A 22,928-nucleotide genomic window follows, 5' to 3' on the forward strand; every position below is an offset into this window, starting at 1 on the left:
CATATGCTAAAAAAGAGCATTGGAAAGGGAATAAGATTCTAGAAGAAAGGTTGTTATAGATGATGTGGCACCTTAATTATCATTGGTCTATGTCTCCTAGGTTTTTGTGCCAAATTTAATATTTGGCTATGCATTTAATATTGTTCAATAAAAAGGGGGGCTATTTGTAATAAACCCTAATTAGGGTTTAGGTGTCATAATCTTGGCCATTGATCTTCTTTTGATCTGGACCGTTCATTGTAATTGAGGATGCTATTTATACCCTCATTCATTTTCATTTTGAGATATAGATATAGAATTAAGAGAGAGCAATAAGAAATAGTTAGAGTTTAGAGTTTTTTAGAAAAGCAAGTTATTTTGTAGCAAGATTGAGCTTTGAAGAAGGAATTTCAAACAATTGTTGTTTATGATGGCTTTGAGATCAATGAAATATTGAAGTTATGGTGTTTTATTGCAATTCTTGTGGTTATCTTCATGGTTGTTTACTTTCTTGAATCATTCTCAGTCAAAGTAGTATTTAAGTTTGAAGGACTAAGTGTTGGGCTTGATCTTTGGTGAGATTCACATTCCAAACCACTAGCTTCTTACTGATTGTAGGAACGCCTTGTGTGGTCAACTGGATAGACTTGAATTACTTAAACCTTCAATCGTCATTGAGCTTTGGATATGTGCCTTCGTGGTAGTATTCATGATCCTTGATGAATTGAAAGATCATTTGTTACCTTAGAAGATCACATCAATTTCAGTTGAGTTGTTATTTCATGGCAATATTGAAGTTGGTAGAATCTTACCAAGTCCTGCCCGCATTGAGTCATTCTTAGGATTAGATTAGAGTTTATCTCTTGCAAACCCTACCCTTTTGATCTTTTTTGGGAATTCATTAGTATTAGGAAATCTTGTTCCTGCAATTCGGATACGTAAGTCCCCTTGATGAAACAACAATCACAACGACCACTGGTGCTTATCCACACGTAGAGACCCTACATAAAAGAACATTGGAGTCACCCTGATTGATCCTTTTTTGCGACATCTTCAGCAATCAGAGACTTTATTCAAGAGAGGATAAGGTACCCTTGGGTATTTTATTCTGTGTATGATTGTGTACAAAATACACGTCAACACCGTCCCAGGTGGCATCCTTGATGGGTAGATTCTTCCAGCGTACAAGCAATTCCTTGACTGTGCGTGTTCTCAACCTCTTTTCTCTGACATCGATGATCTCTGCCGACTCCAAAATTAGTTTCCCTTCTTCATCGATGGGTGGCAGATCCTTCCACACTGTGACGCGCTGCCCGACGGCCTTCTTCAGACATGACACATGGAAAACATTGTGAATCCGACTCCCCTCAGGAAGCTCCAACTCGTAGGCCACTTCACCCACTCTCCGAACCACCCTGTAGGGTCCATAGAAACGCAACTTCAGCTTCTCCTTACCACTTGTCTTCAAGGAGGATTGCCTGTGCGGTTGAAGTCGGAGGTAAACAAGATCACCAACCTCAAAATTCCGCTCAATCCAGTGCCGGTCAGCATACATCTTTTGCTGGTTCTGAGCCCTTTGCAAGTTGTCTTTGAGAGATGTCAGGATGTCTAAATTCTCCTAAAGCCAATCTTTGGCCATCGGTGCACGACTATCTCCCAATGCCAGGTCAACAAATGAAGAAGGGAACAGTGCTTTGAAAGGTGGCATGCCTATCGACATGTGATAAGTGGTGTTGTAGCAGTGTTCACCCAAATGTAACCAGTGAACCCAAGCCTTCTGTTGAGCTAAGACGTAGTTCCTGAGATAACCCTCCAGCCATTTGTTCACAATCTCGATCTGTCCGTCTGTCTGCGGATGGTAACTCGTGCTGGGCGACAACTTGGTTCCTGCCAACCGAAATAACTCCATCCAAAAGGTACTCAAAAAATGGCTATCCCTGTCACTGACTATGTTTCGCGGTAAATAACGTAGGTGGAACACCGCACAGAAGAACAACTCAGCTACTTGAACTGCTAGATATCCTATGGGGATGGCAAAAAAATGTTCATATTTGGTCAATCAGTCAACTATGACAAAAATGCAATCCTTTCCTTGCACTCCGGAGAGTCCAGTAATGAAATCCATTGAGATGCTATCTCATTTCTGGTCGGGAATTGGCAGAGGTTACAGCAATCCGGCCAGTAGGTTATCCTCAAATTTGTTCTGCTGATAGGTGGAGCATTCCCGTACATACTGCAAGACATCATTCTTAAGCCCCTTCCAGGAAAACCTTTCACGGATCTGTCTGTAGGTTTTCAAGTATCCCGGGTGTCCAGCCAAGGGAGAATCGTGCAATTCCTTCAGAATCATTTCCTTCATCTTGGATTCGAGTACCAGATAAATTTTGTCCTTGTAATAAATGATGTCGTCAACCACCTTGTATCTGTCATCCTGCACTTGACCATCCATCAATTCGTAGGCAAAAGTGTTCTTGGAGTATTCAACCAACAGGTATTCCTTCCAGTCTGCCAAAATCTGAGATAAAGAACATATGGCAGGCCTTCTTGACAGGGCATCAACGTCCACGTTATTTTTCCCCTTCACATATTCAATGTCGAAATCAAACGCCTGGACTTTGCTCACCCATTTTTGTTGTCGTCCATTCAAATCCCTTTGCTCCAAGAAGTATCGCAAGCTGTTGTGGTCTGTCCGCACAACAAACTTTGCCCCGACAAGGTACTGCCAAAACTTCGTTAGTGCGTGTAGGATGGCGAGCATCTCCTTGTCGTAGATGGAATACAACCGCTCAACTCTCGAGAGCTTCCGACTCTCGAACGCAATGGGGTGACGGTCTTGCATCAGTACCGCTCCAATGGCTTCCCCCGAGGCATCGCACTCAAGGATGAAAGGGCAAGTGAAGCCTGGTAGTGCCAGAACCGAACATGTACTCATAATTTCTTTTAATTTGTCGAAGGTTTGTTGCGCTTGCGCATTCCAACGCAAGGATCCTTTCTTTGTCAGATCTGTCAGTGGTGCCCCTAGCTGTGAGAATCCTTTTACAACCCTTCTATAATAACTGCACAAACCAAAAAATCCATGCAACTCCGAGAGAGTCTTGGGTGGAGGCCAATCCAAACTGGCCTGAATCTTCTCCGAGAGAGTCTTGGATGTAAGTTCACCAAGAGAAGATTCAGGCCATTTTGGATTGGCCTCCACCCAAGACTCTCTCGGAGCTGCGTGGATTTTTTGGTTTGTGCAGTTATTATAGAAGGTTTGTAAAAGGACTCTCACAACTAGGGGCACCACTGACAAAGAAAGGATCCTTCCGTTGGAATGCGCAAGCGCAACAGACCTTCGACAAATTAAAATAAGTTATGAGAACGTGTCCGCTTCTGGCACTACCAGACTTCACTCGCCCTTTCATCCTGGAGTGCGATGCCTCGGGGGAAGGCATTGGAGCGGTATTGATGTAAGACCGTCACCCTTTTGCGTTCAAGAGTTGGAAGCTCTCGAGAGTTGGGCGGTTGTATTCCATCTACGACAAGGAGATGCTTGCCATCGTACACACACTGACAAAGTTTCGGCAGTACCTTGTCAGAGCAAAGTTTGTTGTGCGGACAGATCACAATAGCTTGCGATACTTCTTGGAGCAGAGGGATCTAAATGAACGACAACAAAATGGGTGAGCAAAGTCCAGGCGTTCGATTTCGACATTGAATATGTGTAGGCAAAGAATAACATGGGCGTTGATGCCCTGTCAAGAAGGCCTGCCCTATGTTCTTTATCTAAGATTTCGACGGACTGGAAGGAATACTTATTGGTTGAATACTCCAAGAACACTTTTGCCTGCGAACTGATGGATGGTCAAGTGCAGGATGACCGATACAAGGTGGTTGATGACATCATTTATTACACGAAAAGAATTTATCTGGTACCCAAATCCAAGATGAAGGAAAAGATTCTCAAGGAATTGCACGATTCTCCCTTCGTTGGACACTCGGGATACTTGAAAACCTACAGACAGATCCTTGAAAGGTTTTCCTAGAAGGGGCTTAAGAACGACGTCCTGTAGTATGTGCAGGAATGCTCCACCTATCAACAGAACAAATCTGAGGATAACCTATCGGCCGGATTGCTGCAACCTCTGCCAATTCCCGACCAGAAATGGGATAACATCTCAATGGATTTCATTACTAGACTCCCCAGAGTGCAAGGAAAGGATTGCATTTTTGTCATAGTTGACCGACTGACCAAATATGCACATTTTTTTGCCATCCCCAAAGGATATCAAGCAGTTCAAGTAGCCAAGTTGTTCTTCCGTGAGGTGTTCCACCTACATGGCTTACCACGAAACATAGTCAGTGACAGGGATAGCCATTTTCTGAGTACCTTCTGGATGGAGTTATTTTGGTTGGCAGGAACCGAGTTGTCGCCCAGCACGAGCTACCATCCACAGACAGACGAACAGACCGAGATTGTGAACAAATGGCTAGAGGGTTATCTCAGGAACTACGTCTTAGCTCAACAGAAGGCTTGGGTTCGCTGGTTACATTCGGGTGAACACTGCTACAACACTACTTATCACATGTCGATAGGCATACCACCTTTCAAAGCACTGTACGATTATGAACCTTCTTCATTTGTTGACCTGGCATTGGGAGACAATCGTGCACTGATGGCCAAAGATTGGCTTCAGGAGAGTTTAGACATCCTGACATCTCTCAAAGACAACTTGCAAAGGGCTCAGAACCAGCAAAAGATGTATGTTGACCGACACCGGATTGAGCGGAATTTTGAGGTTGGTGATCTTGTTTACCTCCGACTTCAACTGAACAGACAATTCTCCTTGAAGACAAGTGGTAAGGAGAAGCTGAAGTCGAATTTCTATGGACCCTACAGGGTGGTTCGAAGAGTGGGTGAAGTGGCCTACGAGTTAGAGCTTCCTGAGGGGAGTCGGATTCACAAATTTTTCCACGTGTCATGTCTGAAGAAGGCCGTCGGGCAGCGCGTCACAGTGTCCAAGGATTTGCCACCCATCGACAAAGAAGGGAAACTAATTCTGGAGCCGGCAGAGATCATTGATGTCAGAGAAAAGAGGTTGAGAACACGCACAGTCAAGGAGTTCCTTGTACGCTGGAAGAATCTACCCATCGAGGATGCCATCTGGGAGGGCGAGCACATTCTGGGGCATCCAAGTTTGCAATTGCTTGAGGGCAAACAATTTTTGGCTCGGGAGGACTGTGATGTCCCCGATATAGTTAAATAATAAATCTAATTACTTTATTGTAAGGGCCCAAATTTAATAAACAAATCTTTCAAGCCCTTTTATTTAATTAGTTTAGGCACGTCTTGGTTGGTCGTGTCAGTCCATTTGTAACCCTTCGGGAAGTTTCCCGGAGCCCATATATATGGCCATGTTAGTCATTGTCGTAGGTATGCGAATTTTGATATTTTGTTCTCTCCTGTGCGAATTCCTGTTGGACTTCTGGTATCCGCCATTTCGGAGGTGAAAGACCCTCCCTATTTGGCATTTGTAGTTTCGGTGAGATTCACCCCTCACCCTATTCTATTTATTTGTACTCATTCCGGGACTGGCAAATCTTGAATCTCATCATTGTTTATCACTCTAGTTGCATATCTGTTAATCCGATACATTCAGAATTTATTTCTTAAGGAAGATCAACCCTTCACTGCACATTCACTGGAGCACACTGTACGGTTATTCCAACGTACACACCCACCGTACGCCATACCTCCACCGTATGCCATTCCTCCACCGTACACCCCACCGTACTAGGCCCCACCATACATCTTACCTCCCACCGTACGCCATTCTTGCACCGTATGCCTTACCTCCCACCGTACGTCATTCCTCGAATGTACGTCCTCACCTTCACCGTACAGTCACACCCGCATGCTCTCCATATTGCGTACATTGGCAAGGGAAGATTACATTAATGCTCACAGGTGTGAAATCAAAAAAGTTGGTTCAAGCAGGTTGGTTGCAGAAGGGACAAGAACAGAAGGTAATGTCTATGATTTTAGGGATGTACAAGGTGCACACTATTTGTTTGGGCGGGTTGATAATAGTTGGTTTTGGCACAGATGGAAGTCTGAGATTTTATCTTCTCTCTAAATTTTTTGAAAGGACTGCATCTACTTAGGGGGAGCATTGTAATGTCAAAATTTGTTGTCTCTGACCCTTTGTCATTGATGTCAAAGGGAGAGAAATTTCAGTGTTCCGATGTTGATTTTCTTTGCAGATGCAAATTGTAGAACCATGATCAGAATGATTTTAGAATAATTTGGTTTTTGGAGTTTGTTTTGCTGTTGTAGATGGATTGAATTTTCAGAGTAAAGAGATTAAGGTTTTTCCAACACTTTGTATGAAACCACCAAATAAATCATATAGATTGCATCTTTCACCAACATAGAAGATTCTCCTTGCAAGGGTTTTCATCCTCACAAAGGCTCAAAGCCACAAGATGAACAAGTTCAACCAAAACGAGAAATCTCCAAAATATCAAATCCAAGCATAAGAAAATAAGCTCAAAATCTCTCTTTTATATCCCCTTCAAAACACATGCCCATGTAGGGATACTTCTTAATTTTATTTAAAATCCTTGTCTCCCTTAAAGTGGCACTCATCCCAATATTCGCTTTATTTAATATTTGCACTTGAATTTATCACTTTGAGTGCCCCATATAGGCAATAATTAAATAAATCAAAGAACGATATTTAAGTTTAATTTATATTTTTATAACTTAATCATTATTCAATTTAAAAGTAGTGGACTATATCAAATATCGAGATATCAACAATAATTCCATCCACCAACAAATCTAAAAATAGTAATACTGACAATTGCCTTGCCTTGCCTCTAGCTCTAAGATTGACTTCTATAAATCCTCTATTTTGAATTAATGGGATTCCCCTCCTACGTGGATTGTTGATAAGGGGTGGATGTGGAGTTGTCCGTCAAAGATGATTAGGGATCTTGGAATCCATTTTGCACTGGTTACATTGTAGTCTGTATATTTGGTTCTAATTGTAAGTTTTCTCATGCTAGTAATTGTTTGATATGTGGTGCTATGGAATCTCTCTCTCATTTATTCTTTGATTAACCTCTTTCTGAACTAGCATGGAATTGTTTTCTTCCCACTTGGAGGAGTTGTTCTAAGAAAACCACCATTAGTTGATGCAATATTTTTATTTTGTTCAGTTCCATGTGATGTTAAATTAGCAAAATTATGTTTGATCTTCTCATTTAAAATTCTTTGGATCTTATGGCTTACAAGAAATAAAATCTTTTCCAAGATGAATAGAGGAATCTCATTGGCTTCTCCAAAGAAGTCACAATTTCATTGATTTCCTTTTAGGCTAGCCTTCAGATTGGTAAGAGCCTCCACAAGGTCAAAAATTTTGCAGTTGAAGGTTGCTCATTCTCTTCTGGGCTCAAGGGAAAAGAGGTAGTTGCTCAAAAGTGGTCAGGTAATACAGGGATTCAAGTCGTTTAGTATGGTGTTGATGGTTGGCAAGTGCAAGAATGTGCTACTGAACCTGAACCTCCTTAGAAATTTGAAGATTCTATCAATTCACTTATCCGGAATGGTGGCAGATTGAGTGTGGATTTTAGGTATAAGGGTGTTAAGAATTAGGTCAACCAATCCTGAGAGACTATGGATGGATAAGAAGCTACTAAAGGAAAAGAGAAGGGTAAAATATCATGGTGTGAAATTTTATATTTGGTTTTTGTATTATCAGTTCTAGGTTGTAGTTGGTACCTTATGCCCCTTGTGAGCTATTTTTCTTATTGACACATTCTCTTTGGGAGCTATAGTTTGTTAAGATTTGCAATTTGGCTACTCATATGAGCCATATTTGTATACTTCTACCCAATATAAAAAAAACACTCATGTAAACTTCTTCACCAGAAATAACCGACTTTCAGAAGGTATGATAAACTAGAGTTAACAATATAAATATGGCATATGGATGAGAATTATCTTCAAACAATTTGAATAGACCTTATGTGTGTTCCATTGCCTCCTACATAGATCATGATGATAGGTTTTCATATTCATATTGGTTCTACCGTTCTACAATCTTCAATAGAAAAAGGTAGAGGGTTTCTGATAGAAATAGTGAAGTTTTCACGTTACAAACAAGCATTTTACTCTATTTTAATAATCACGCACCAACTCAATATAGTAAATCCAATGATTGATAGCAATAACTAATATTTAGATCTACAATTAGCGTAGATGGCAATGATATCCAATCAGCTTTAACTTTTAAGTAATCCTCTGGAAAGCTCAAGTGCTCCATACAATAACTCATTGCAATTTGATTTATCATCCTTACAATTTCTATTGCAATCAGAAAATAACTGAGTTTTAATTATAGTAAAAAGGGTGATTTGTTCATCTTACCAAATATGTATTTGTATTCTAACCATTATTTACATGCCTACTATAGATGGTGGGTACAATGATTCACAATATACAAACACATCACCAAAATAATTATAATGTGAACAAGGAAAATGATATCAAGTACTTACAATCAATTTTGTCTTCAAATGGTGCATTGGGATGAAAAACACTTAAAGATCTAATAAATTCTCCAAACTCAATCACACCATTCTTTTTCAAATCAAATAGATCAAAAACCTGAAATAAATTAATAATAGAAACTTAGAAACTCATGATCGTAATGAAATCATCAATATTTTACCAATCATAGATAACATAATAATTCACAAAAGATTGAAAATATTCTACTCTAATTCAGTATGAGCAATGACCAGATTCAAGCAAGCAAGAAATATGAGACAATTATCTTAGTAGAGAATGAGAACCCACAATTGCCAAGATCTTTGTTTGTTAAAATAATTGCTCAGGGTGTGAAGATGTCATCAACACAGAAATCTCTCTTCAAATAATCTTTGTAAAATCCGGTACTCAAATTTTCCCAACTTCTTACTGTTCACTGGTGTATGGCTGTTAATTAGGCATATTCTGATTTGTATATTGTTTAATGAATTCGTCTTGATCGCATGAAATATGTGTAACCAAATAAACTAATAACATTAACTGAAATACCAAATGTATGAGCAGAAGATATGTAATAACATAACTGAAAATATTCAAAGTCTGACCTTTTAAATAAAAGTGATAATATCGCACAGATCTGAGGTACATCATGCTGGTGCAATGTCCCCAGTATTAGCAATGATAAAAGAAATGTTTAGCAGAAAACATACATCAGCAACAATAGCACAGAGATGGCTTAGTTCAGGAGGAACCTCCATGCCCAAGTGATGGATGAATTGCTGTCCACTTCAAACACAGGGCGTGCCTATTCCAAGAATGATGGCGCACCTCCAAACTCAAACCCACTGCTCAGAAGTTCAGCTGCTGCAGCAGCCCTTTCTAAGGTCCACACCACTATCTACCCTCATGACTTCCTTGGACAGGTCATGCCAAGCTTCACCAGTCAATAACAGTTCCATATCCAGCATAAGGTAATGGATACCTCAGCGCCAAGGTTTGGAGATATTCCACACCAAGATATACCAAGTTTCCAGTTTGAACTTGGTTCCCAAAGATTCATGCCAGAATGGAGCATAAATCCTTACACCACCAATCTTTTTTCACCATATTAGTCGCCCAGCAATCAACATCCTTCCTCTGTCCATGGTGTCTCCTTTTCTAAATGACCTTTATCTCCTTCAACGTCTAGCATAGGAAGACTAATAATAGTGTGCAAGCTCAAGCAACTTATAAATCTTTAAAACAACAAAAAATTCTCTTCTATGAAAACTTCACAGATTTCCAATAATCATTCTTCATTAAACTCTGTGAGAAATCCGAATAACCTCTCCAATAGCTAGCTAGGGCAGATAGTCTCACTATCCAATCTAGTATCCCTTAGGATTTTTGTCCTAGGGTTTTAGCTTCAACAAGCCCTCCAAATTACCAAATAGAAGAACTAATCCAACCATATCCAAAATGAGCTCCAACACATTCTTTTCTAATTACCCTATTGTGACCTTTTCACACATTGCCCAATTGCAAATGAGGATCCCTCTTTTCTGCTTTTTGGTCGTGTTAGTTCCTAGGGTTAGGGTGGTGAGTTTCAGTTTTCAGCTCCAAAAGTGAATTTTGCCCTTAGGGTATGATAAATCTCCAAGTTTCAAAGTTACATGTAATATCCCCTAATAAATTCTAAGTCTAAGTCACATTAATTCTTTTATATTAGTTTCCAATTCACTAATATAAATTAATTAATTAATAAATGATTATTGTAATATTAATTATTTTATATTAATCACCCATTTATTAATATAAATTCATTAATAAATGCTTAAACTATTCGATAGTTTATCATTAGTTCTAAATAATGGGAATTGGTTCGATTCAGTTTGGGAACTACCTCCGTAATTGATTTAAGGAGGAAGAGATTTGGGAATGGGGGGAATGAAAGATTGGATATCTATGTAATAGGATACACATTTCGAATTAAATTGCCTTTCGTCAGTTTTTGACTGGCCTATTGGACGCAAGATCCTGGAGTAGAATCGTGTTTTACCAAAGCAGCGGAGTGTCTTAATGGAATGATTTCTTTGTGTGTGATGCGGACGTGTGTGTTTCCTTACACGCAAAACTGGAATAAGACCACCGGAAGCTAGGTGAATGAAACACGGCGCTCAATGCACTCCTTCTCTCGTGCCCCTGTAACCCAATATCGGGTGTGTAGCGTATGGTTTGATATTGCCGCAGTGGGAGGCTGCAGTCATCACATGGAGGAATTGGAAGTGTTTCCCAACGTGATGCATACCGTGAAGGTTTCGTGTTCCAGACTTGTTCGTGTACAATGATTTTTCCAGTGGAATTAAGTTCGGGGTGAACTGTTTGCTACTGTGGGTGTCTCCTTGTGCCCTATCTATTGAAGAATATATGAAGACTCTTTGGTAGCATTCTGCAACAAGATTGGCATCAACATGAATTTACAACCAGCGGTCACAGTGTATCTATCAGGTGCACCATGAAAAGAAATTCTTTAACCCATTTCCTGGTGAAATATTTAATCAATTGATATCAACTTCCTTGAATAATGATTGTTCAGTTTTTTGTTGGCAAATGCTATGTTTATCAGTAAATATGAAAATAGAATTGAGACACTGTGCATTAAACAATTAGGGAAGACTCCAAATAAAATACTGTATAATGATGTTCATTTGTATTCCAATAATCCACCATCGGTTGTGTTGAACAAATAAGTTTCCATAATATCCTGGTTATATATCTATCTGCAATTAGATCTTAGTTAAGGAATTTTACAATGGTATCAGAGCTTTTGAATCTTGCCAGCCTATATAGGGTGTTTTGAGTTGAAAGCTCTATGTGTAGCTGAGTATGCACCAAGGAAATTATAACTTTCGGAATACTAGGGTCCGACAAAACAGAGATCAAAACTTGCCTTTAACACAAAGTAGCTTTTCTATTCAGTTTGAAATTGAGGACAGCCATACGGCGACTGATGAAGAGATTATTTTTGAAACAAACAGTATGGGAGAACCTGAAAACAATAGGGATCTCATAGCAGCTTTAATCAGAAGTCAACAAGATATGCAGGACAATGTCAACAAAATGACTAATTTAATGACCCAATTTATTGTTCAGCATCAAAATAATGGAAATAATCAACATCATAATGTTGGGGTAAATAATGGGGGTAGTGTTGACATGTATTTTGTACACTATATAACACAAAATAAAATACCCAAGGGTACCTTATCCTCTCTTGAGTAAAGCCTCTGAATGCTGAAGATATCGCGAGAAAGGATCAATCAGGGTGACTTCAAGGTTCTTCGTTGTAGGATCTCTACGTGTGGATAAGCACCAGTGGTCGTTGTGAATGTTGTTTCTTCAAGGGGCCTTACGTTTTCGAGTTGTAGGAAAAGGATCTTCCTAAAACTAACAGGTTCTCAAAAAAGATCAAAAGATAGGGTTTGCAAGGGATGAATTCTAATCTAATCCTAAGAATGACTCAATGTAGGCTAGACTTGGTAAGATTCTACCAATTTCAGTATTGCCAAGGAATTACAACTCTATTGGAATTGATGCAATCTTCTAAGGTGATTAGTGATTTTTCAAATCATCAAGAATTATAGATACTACCATAAAGATACATATCAATAGTTCAATAATGATTGAAGGTTCAAGCAATCCAAATATCTCCAGTTGACCACACAAGGCGTCCTTACAATCAGTAAGAAGCTAGTGGTTTGGAACGTGAATCTCACCAAAGATTAGGCCCAACACTTAGTCCTTCAAACTTAAATACTACTTCGACTGAGAATGATTCAAGAAAGGAAACAACCATGAAGATAGCCACAAGAATTGCAATAAAACACCATAACTTCAATATTTTATTGATCTCAAAGCCAAAATAAACAACAATTGTTTGAAATCCTTTCTTCAATGCTCAATCTAGCTACAAAATAACTTTCTTCTCTCCAAAAGCTCTAATCTTCTAATTTCTAATTACTTATGACAAAATGAAAATGAGTGAGGGTATATATAGCATCCTCAATTACAATGAACGGCCCAGATCAAAAGAAGATCAACAGCTGAGATTTTGACACCTAAACCCTAATTAGGGTTTGTTACAAAAAGTTCCCTTTTTAGTTGAACATTATTAAATGCATAGCCAAATATTTAATTGGCACAAAAATCGAGGGAACATAGACCAATGATAATTAAGATGCCACATCATTTTATAAGAACCTCTCTTCTAGAACCTTATTCCCCTTCCAATGTTCTTTCTTAGCATATGCAACGAATCTGGACACAATTCCTTCAATCTCAGCAATAGTAATCTCAGGAAGATTCCTCATTCGTTCCTCTAAATGAATAACCTGATCAAAGGCTTTGAGGAGAGCCATATCCCATCCAGGTTCGAGTTCTTTAATCTTCTCAATCAGGAGCATAGTAGTGAACATCAGATCCCGTTCTCCATCTGTGATGACATTCTCATCTTTGCAAAAGATGACCTTGACTCTCTCTTCCAACTCTTGAAGGTCCACATCTATCTCAACTCCGATCCTCCTGCCAAGAATGGTACATAACACTTCAAACACCTTATCCTGAATTGGATGAATGATGCCCTCAACTTGATTGCATTTGGTGTTGATGTCCTCGAAAAGAACCTCCTTCATCTGAAGTAGAGTTGACCACTGGAGTAAATTATGAGCTCCTCCATCCATTATCTTTTCTTGTGCTAGGATCTTCCTTGGTGTTTGCCTGATTACTTGCAGAACAGGAATGATAACATCTCTAGTGTGAGCGAAAGCGGCTACCGTTATCATCAGGTTGTGGACGATCTCAAGGACCTGGATAGCTCGGTGGATTGTCTGCATCATTCTTGTTGTAAATTCAACGGCTATTGTGTGAGATTTGTCAATCCAAGAGCTCATAAGCTGAACCAAGCTCTTGACTCTTTCTGCCTCGCCAACTGATTCAAGGGGAAGTGCTTGCACAGGAGACACTGCTAGATCCTGACGTCCCAAGGGTTGATTGAGATGACTAAAGTAGCCTCTCCAAGCACCGACCTCTCTCTCAAGCTTTCTATTCTTTTCCATTTCTTCCTTAAGCTTGTCCTTAAGTGCTTCAAATGAATCGGTTGCCTCATCTAGTGCCTGCTCAGCAGTGAGTGGACCAAGTTCAAATGTCTCTACATCATATTCTTCTGCAAGAATTTCACCTTCATACTTGTCCACTACTGGTGTAGCTATCTGCAATTTCCTAGATCCTGTCTCATCTCTGATCATCTTGGACATCTTGGTGGCCTTCCTCCTCTTCGTTGCCTCTTGAGAATTTCCTATAAGGCTCTCTAAGTCAATTACATCATCCTCATCTTCAATCACAATCACCCTCATCAGTCTCTCTTTCAACCAATCTGGAATGGCGGATCTCGTCTCTCTAACTTGTATTTCTTTAGGCAATGGTTCGTCTTCTCGGAGAGGACATGTCACTTCATCATTATTCTTGTCTTCATGTAGCTCATTGACTTGGGGAGATTGACTTGACGAATGCTGAGGTGCCCTCCCTTTTTCAAGTTTATCTTTCCTCTTCGCGCCTCTACGATGAGAATTGTCTTCACTTGTGCTTGCTCCTCCTTCTGGTTTTTCCTCCAAAGTAAAAGTCATTGGTACGTTCTGTTCTCTTAACTTTTGATGTTGTACATCCACCCATCTGCGAGTACATGACAAAACTGGGGCCATCAAAGCTCTCAAGTCTGAAATCTCAGGCTCATTCCAATCTATCTTCACTGCTTTGTCTTCTTTGTCATAGGATGACTGGAGATATCTGCCACTGTACTGAGCTTGATCGGCCACTTTGTAAACTTTGCATTTCCTGATGAAATCTAAAGGTAATCTGGAATGCATCTTTCTTTTCACTTCTAAATCATTTGAGAGATTCATCCAAAAGTCCTCTACCTGAAATTCGTGCTTGTACTTCCTACCAGCTGTCTCTTCCATATACCCATAAGGATCAAAATTCTCCCTCAAGGCAAAGAACGTGAATGAATATAATGCCAACTCCCTCTCTGCATCATCCAAGGCTAGAGCATTAGGGCATACCTCAACTGAATTCCCCAATATGATGGGCACGGGAATTCTATTTCCATGCCTGTGTCTGAATGCCTTCGCATAAGCTGCCAACTGCCTAGTCACCTCAAGTAGCACTATCCTGTCTGTCGGATACCTTGGCAACATATAGGGAGGTGAAGACACCCATGAACTCTGATATAAGTAAACTTTTGAAACTAGATGAACCAAGCACCATACCTCTTTACAAGTTCTTGTGCATCCGGAGATAGTCGATTGTGAATCTCGCCTTGCAATATCCTAGTGATGTTAATCGTGAAGGTATCATTGACTAACTTGTAGTCACTTCCAGGTGGATGATGCAAATGAACATAAGAGTCACAAACTCTCACCTCTCCGGGTCCTCTTCCAATCACTCCTCTGTGAGGTAGTCCTGCATATTCGAAACTCCTGATCAAGGCATATATGACGTATGAGCTCATGTGGAATGACTTGGTAGGCTTTAGTCTTCTTAACTGCACATCCAGGCAATGGCTAATAATTCTAGCCCAATGAATTGTTCCTTTCCCTTGAACTATCACTTGGATGAAGTAGAACATCCACTTCTCAAAGTAGAAGGCTTGAGGCGCCCCTGTAACTCGATTGAGCAAAGTTATCGAATCTCTGTACTCCTCCTAGAAGTCGATCCTATGTGGTGTGTTGGGAATCTTGCTCAGGCGAGGACAACTTTTGAGTAACCAATTCTTATTGATGATGCTCAAGCAAGTGTCTGGATCATCTTCATACATTGACCTGGCTCCCTCTAAGCTTTTGTAAATCATATCTTTATGCTCTGGAAGATGGAGAGCTTCGCTTATAGCCTCCTCCGAAAGGTACGCCAAAGTGTTCCCTTCCTTGGATACGATTGATCTTGATTGTGGGTCATAATGCGGGCACACTCGATCATCAGCTCATGGCATTGGACTGCTGGAGGGAAACCAGCCGCCTTGATGATGCCACTTTCAATTATTCTCTTTGCGGCAGGTGATGGCTTGCCAATGTAAGGGACCTCTCGAAACTTCTTGACATTGAAGTTTCCCAAGTTGGTATCTCCAATATTGCTCCACTTTGACACGATCTTGGTCTCCAACTCTTCATTCCTCTGATCTTCCTTCATGAGAGCTGGACGACTAGTAGATGCTCCTGCCTTTGGAGTCGCCATCTTGACACCTACACAACATTTCATAATGAGTAATATATTTTGAAGCGTAGAAATATAGAGTAGATAGGAAGATTCAAAAGGAAGATAAAAGATATTAATTAGGAAACTTCATGATAAATCTTGAGTTATCATTTCCTAATTAACTATGCAATTTTCAAAACTTAGAGTTCAAAATTCAAATCTTGAATAATGGTCTCAAGGTAATTTCGCCATACCTCCTCTTGAGAATTAACTCTAAGAAATGATGCAAAAATAGGAGAATTCGCTAGGCAAAATGTGGACCAAAACTCCCTTTAGGAAAATGCGCCTCCTTTAGTCTTCACAAGCATCAACTCCACCACCTCTAGTCTTCAATACTTAAGATAAATTCGCTCCAACTAGACCAGCTTTCGCACCTTCCTCTTGATCTCCAAATTCGCACTTAAAGTAAGGAGTGAATGATTAATTAAACTTGATCAAAACACCCCTATTATATAGGGCGCTCACCACTTTGCCTCCCATAGGCCAACTTGGCGAAATAGGCCTAAAAAATAAATAAAATTGCAAAAAGAAGAGGCCGACTTGATAAAATAAATGAAAATAAGCCTCCAAGCGTTCCATTTTTAATTTTAATTTCACAAAAATTAATTTTAAATGCCTTTATAATAAAAATTCGATTTTCTAAGGCTCAAAATTAATTTATTAAATACCAATGCACCTTTTATTAAATGCCAATTTAATTTAAATTTTTCCAATATTTCGAAGTTGGCAATTTTGGCATCTAATGCGATCAACGTTGAAATAAGGTAAAAATAAAGAATGCCAATAACCTCGCCTTGGTCCCTTGGAGAGGAACAGGAGCGAACTTGCAATTTAAACCTTGCATTCTTCATTTTTAATTGCCAAAACTTCATCTAGGCATCTAAAGTGGCATTTTCAACTGGAGTCTTGAGTTTAATTCGCTTGATTTTAAGAAGGGAAGTGTATTAGGACATTTTTGCCCTGGACCCTTGGAGAGGGACAGGAGCAATTTTTCACTTTTGTCCTCAATCCTTCACCTTAAATTTGTCAATTCACGTTGTGGGGTAAGCAATGATCCCTTTCATTCATTTCATGCATGCCTAACTCGTTTTTGCAGGGCAAAATTGATTCTCCAGAGATTTTCGCCCTGGTCTCTTAGAGAGGGACAGGAGCGACTTTTGCATTTTAGCCCAGGATTGTCAAGTTTTGGAGTCAAACCTTTGTTCACCATGCCTTAGAAGACCTTTCCTATCTTGCACAATCTTTCCTTAGCGTAATCTTGGAGGGAAATTGTTGATTTTATAAAAATCGCCCTGGTCCTTCAGTGAGGGATAGGAGCGCCTTTTAGTCCATTGCACAAATTCTTAATCACATCAATCTTCAAATTACCCTCCAGGCGAAGAACATCACACATCACTCCCTCTTGAGTCTTGGGAACAAAATAGCATCTTGAAATGTAAGGTAAATGGGCATACTTGGAAATTTCGCCCTAGTCCCTTGGAGAGGGACAGGAGCGCTTTTCTTTATTGTCATCAAAATTTGCAAATCTTGTATCTCAATTCCACTTCAAGGCATTTTAAACACTCTTTCAAACTTGCGCCTTGATTTAGATTTGTCCAAACTTGGAGAGAAAGGCTATATATTAGGTTTTTCGCCCTGGTCCCTTCGAGAGGGACAGGAGCGATTTTGCAATTTCAAACTTATCCGTCCTTTGCTAGCCTTCCAAATTATCTTCAACGGGCTAAACATGCCTTATTCCATTCGTTTCAATCACAAACTTGCCTTGTCTTTTGCAAGAAATTTGCACTTTTGGAAAATCGCTCTAGACCCTTGGAGAGGGACAGGAGCGCCTTTTGCCTTCTAGGTATATTTCCTTGTTCTTTAAACCTTCAATCGCATCTAAGGCATAAAACATCATTTTTCCCTCCCATCCAAGTCAGGTTTTGCCTCAAAATCTCAAAGGAAGAGGACAATCTTGAAAAAACGCCATGGTCCTTCAGTGAGGGACAGGAGCGCCTATTGTCACTTGGGTTGATTTCCTCCTTTGTGGACCACCCAAATTATATTCAATGGACAAAACATGCTTTCCTTGATCTCTTCAAATCATAAAATTGTCCTGATCCTGCAAGAACAGTGCAAATTTGAAAATCAAGCTCCGGTCCTTCAGTGAGGGACAGGAGCGAACTTTGTCACCATGATCAAATTGTCTCATTTTTCATCTCGAAATTCCTTTGCTAGGGAAGATTTCATCTTACTTGACACTATGAATAAGAGTTCAAGTCCAAGAAAGGTCTAAAATTGTGCATATAAAGAATTTCGCCCTGGACCCTTGGTGAGGGACAGGAGCGAATTTACCCTTCTAGACAAAAACTCCATCATTTCATTGTCTTTAATCAAATCTGGATGCTCTATCACGTTCATTTCGCCATCCACCAAGCCTTTGATGTTTCAATTTGACCAAACAAGGTCAGGAATGACTCTGCTAAGTCTTTTCGCCCTGGTCCCTTGGAGAGGGACAGGAGCGATTTTCTCTAAATCTTCAAAATTCACCATTTTCGTGCCTTCGAAATCTTCAAAAGCATCAAGTCACGTTCAATCATCTTTCCTGGAGACCCTGCACAAAAACAAAATAGAAAAGTCAGTGACAAATATGCATTAAATAACATTTTCGCCCTGGTCCCTGAGTGAGGGACAGGAGCGATTTTGTCCTTTCTGGCTAAAATATTCAAAATTTAAGTCTCCGATCATTTCATAAGGCAGAGTCAGGTCATTTTCAAGGCCAGGAACCAGTTAGCAAGCCCTTGCAAAATAAGAAATTGCACTTAGAATGAAATTCGCCCTGGGCCTCCAGTGAAGGACAGGAGCGATTTCTCTGTTTCAGGCATCATCTTACCTCAAAAATTTAATCAAAATTTACCTAGGCAAGAATACATAGTTTCACCTTCAAAATGCTAACACTTAGACAAAATTTGGATTTTACCCAAAAAAACCCTGACTAGACCTAACCTGGGACCTATCTGACTTTCCTGACAGGCACACCTCAATTCAACAATCTCAATCTTCGGGAGGATGCTTAACAAATTCCAAAATTTGTCTGGACTCGGCTTGAATAATGTCCAAAAGAAACTCCTAAGGTTTAGCCCTAGCCCAGATAGACCACTCACTCAAAACCCTAAAAGCAAAGAGAAGAACAGGCAAAACAAAAGCGAAAAGAGGGGGTCCCCATTCTAATGGGGCAATGTGTGAAATGGTCACAACAGGTAGAGATGAGCATTTTGTCAATAATAATCAGTTGGAAAGAACAGGAACAGCCAAACCCTTTATGCCAACTTTCACTGTTAGTAATGTGCAACCAGAAAACAAACCGACAATTAGAGAATTACAGGATGAGATACACCATGATTGGTTATTATCAGGGGATGATTTTAGGTCAACAATGACATTTAGAGAGTACTTGGATGTTAGAATGAAACATAGGCCAAGAGGACAGCGAGGGAATAACAGTGAATTACAGAGGAAAATCGGTAAGATGTCTATTCCTTACTTTGATGGGTCAGGGAAAACCCCAGCTAGGGCTTGGGTGCAAAAACTTGACACTTACTTTCAATTAAATCCTATGTTGGAAGATGAAGCAATCAAATATACAGCATTACATCTTGATGGTGTAGCACACGAATGGTGGCACCATGCGCAAGTAACTTTGGGTCATAATCAGATTATTACATATGTCGAATTCACTGAGAAACTTATTGACAAATTTGATTCTAAAGATCCTAAACTTCATCTAAAAGATTTAACCCAGCTTAAGCAATCTAGAACTGTTGAGCAATACATTTCTGAATTTGAAAAATTGGCAGTTTTAGTAACTGAAATTTCAGAAAGACACAAAATTGTTATATTCATAGATGGATTGTCTGATTCACTCAAGGGATGGGTTAAATCCTTAAATCCTTCTACTTTACAGACAACTATTAAAAGAGCAAGGGAATTGGAACCTTCTTCAAAAGGGAAAACTTTTAATAAAGGACCGCCACTTAAGCTTGATAAAGGCAAACAACCCTTTAATAAGGAAAATTTCCCTAATAACAGGTTAGATAAAGAAGAAAGGGAAGAACTCAGAAGGAAAAAACTATGTTTCAGCTGTAGAGAATCATGGCAGCCAGCACATAGATGTCTAGGTAAGGGAAAAATTCACTACATTGAGGTTATGCCAGATAGTGATAATGAAGAAAATGTTGATCCTAACAGGAAAATGTCCGAGTTCCTCTGCTGGCCTTAGCCTTCTTCCTTTTCTCAAGCTTTTAAATCTCTTCCTTAGGTGCACTGGAAGTTCCCTCATCTTCGGAGGACTGAGAATCAAGGCTACGCATTAATTGGTAAGTGAACTGGACTCTTTCATGAATTAGTCGCTCAATCTGCTGATGCAACCATTGGTTTGTATATCTTCTTGGGGCTGCCATGACTGCCTCAAAATCCGTGATCGGGTCCTGGGACCAATCAACACCTAGTAAAAGATGCCTCACTACCTCAAATTCTCGGACTTGCAAACAATTTCCTAAATCTGTAAGTTGATCTAGGACCCGGCGGTATTCGAAGAGTCACATCTGCTGCACACTCAGTCTTGAATATTCGCGCCTACGGACCTCATAGTCATCAGAGCAGTTCTTCCAATAATCTTCAACAGATTATTTTGCTATGTATCGCCTTCCATAGGCTCTCTTTGCCATATTGTCGTGATCAAAGCATTTCCTTGGAAAATGCTCCTGTAGGCCATAGGAGGCTAGCTCTGCAAAGGATTCCTCCGCCTGAGATGGGGTCTTTAGATGGACATCCTGATTGCCTATAATCATGGGGAATGCGAATCCAGCCTTCTTCCTGTCCCTAAGTAAGCTGCCCACCAGATGTGACTGCCTTGTGACCTCCATAAGAACTATCTTGTCGATTGGGTACCGTGGAAGTCGGAGAGGGGCACCATCAAAGCCAGCTATCCGGATATAGGAGAACCTTGGGAACTGGATGAACCAGGCACCATATCTCTATACCAGAATAGTAGCTTGCTCTGAGAGCCTTATGTGTAATCCTCCCTGCATTAGCCTGACCAGGCGCATTGTGGAGGCGTCATTAACACACTCATATTGACCAATTGCATAGGTCGGGTTGTTCTTTTCTCTTTGAGCTATATCCTGATAGTGTAGCTGTGGGTAACAATCATATACTTTTACCTGATCAGGTCCATTCCCAATTTCACCCTTCATTATCAAGCCTGGCGGTGGCTAGTTCCTGGCGAACATGTAGACCAAATAGGAGGTCATAGTGAAGTACTTATTTGTCTCAAGTTCGATCAGCTGAGTGTGGATGTTGTCGCTTATGATCTAGGCCCAGTCAAACTTGGACTTCCCAGCAAAGACCTGTTCTGTGAAGTAAAACATCCACTCTTCAAAGTAGTTGGATTGGGGAAGTCCCATAATCCTGCTGAGCAATGTGACCATGTCCCCATGCTCGTTGTGAAAGTCGCTTCTAGGGGTCCTCTTCCCAATCCTGACGCTTGGAGGTCTTCTCTCCTTGCACCACTCTTCATTCATTAGTGTTCTGCACCTGGCGGGATTCATATCATACACCCCTTGCGCTTCGTTCATAGTCGTTTCTATAGGGTTGTTTGGGAAGGGACTGTCAAATGCGTCGCCAATGGCCTCAGGAGTGAAGTTGGTGAGGACCATGTCCTTGAGGAGCACCAATCTGGAACCTGGCTGGTAATGTCAGGCAGCCTCTACTACTAACTCATGGTTTTGCACCACCGAGGGAAATCCTGTCGCTTGGGCGATAACACTTTCTATCATCTGCCTAGGCTTGCCATAGGCATTAGGGGAGAAGACTCGGTTCCTGAAATCTTGGATATCAATATGGCCCAGGTCAGTATCACCGACACTGTCCCAGACACTCTGAACTTTTGACTCCCTCAGTCGCCCTCTTTGATATTGATACTTCATCCTTTCGACTTTGCAAGGGATATCTGATTTGGATGCTTGCGATGTCTCGACTGTTGCAGGCGTCTTTGATGATTCTACCGCTGATTTAGGGATTTATCCTATATAGTTGGACACAGATTACGAGGCAATATAGGGGAAGTAAAGCGGGTTAGATAAAGAATATGCCAGCATACAAGGATCAATTCAAAAACCGAATTGAAAGAACAACATGATATCGCTAGCTAAAAGCTTGATTGATTTAAACATAAATATTTATGAAGCTTTTTGATTGCGGATTTATACTTAGGCATTAATTTCAAAATGAACAAAACTTGAGAAATTTTCCTAAGTCTGAAAATGCATTTTCTAGTTAATTCCGAGACTTTGTTTTCAATTGCCTTGCATGACGTCTTACATACGGAAAAAGATGCATTTTTCAAGACTTAATCATTTTAATCAATTTTTTGGCACACACATCTATCCAATTTGCAAATATTTCAAACGATCGAGAGAGGTGAAGTACACTTACCTGGCGAAAATGAATGACGCGAATCCGCAGTCGCACAGCTTGCAAATTTGTATGGAAGAGTTTTGCAAATTTTTGAATTTTAATGGTTAACTTCCTATTCAAATTTGCGCGCCCATGGTTTGAAAAGAACTTGCAGTTTTCATTCAGACTTAGCAATTTGATTACCTTGGTGACTTGGGCGATTTATTTTAGCGTGATTTTATCTTGTGCGTTTTCACTTTTCGGCTTCAAACTTGGGCGATTTTACCTTATGCGAACTATAGCAGACGGAGGGGGTTTTCAAATTTTTACCGCGTGATCTAGGGAGTCTCTGCGAACTCCAAACACTCTTCACTTATCTGTCTGGGTCACGATTTTCGGGAGTTTTGCCGATTTCGGGGGTTTGTGAAAAAAACGCGGTCTTCACCTTCAATGCAAACTTCAGGTTTTTCAAGCTGCCCTTCCGAACTTCTGAAGAAATTGCAATTTTCGGCGATTGGGAGGAGTTTGCAAATTTCACCTTTTACGCACCTTACCCTAACTTCGGGTTCTTAAGGCAATTTGCAAACTTTGGATTTTGATGTTTATCCCTTACTGTGCGAATTTCGGAGCTTTGGAGGGTTTTGCGAGCTTCACTTTCCACGCACCTCTCTTCAAAATGCGCCCTTGGCAATTT

At 40.2% G+C, this 22,928-nt stretch overlaps 1 protein-coding gene across 3 annotated transcripts in view; it reads right to left on the minus strand.

The window, feature by feature from the left end:
• Positions 1-22,928, minus strand: part of LOC131033038 (calcineurin B-like protein 1) — a 284,660-nt gene that overhangs the window by 137,723 nt on the left and 124,009 nt on the right. For all 3 annotated transcript variants that reach the window (XM_057964156.2, XM_057964155.2, XM_057964154.2), the window contains exon 4: positions 8,524-8,632. In XM_057964156.2, coding sequence (XP_057820139.2) covers positions 8,524-8,632 — 109 coding nt within the window. The remainder of the gene's footprint in view (positions 1-8,523; positions 8,633-22,928) is intronic.

Source organism: Cryptomeria japonica, chromosome 3, assembly GCF_030272615.1.
Source record: "Cryptomeria japonica chromosome 3, Sugi_1.0, whole genome shotgun sequence".
NCBI lineage: Eukaryota > Viridiplantae > Streptophyta > Pinopsida > Cupressales > Cupressaceae > Cryptomeria > Cryptomeria japonica.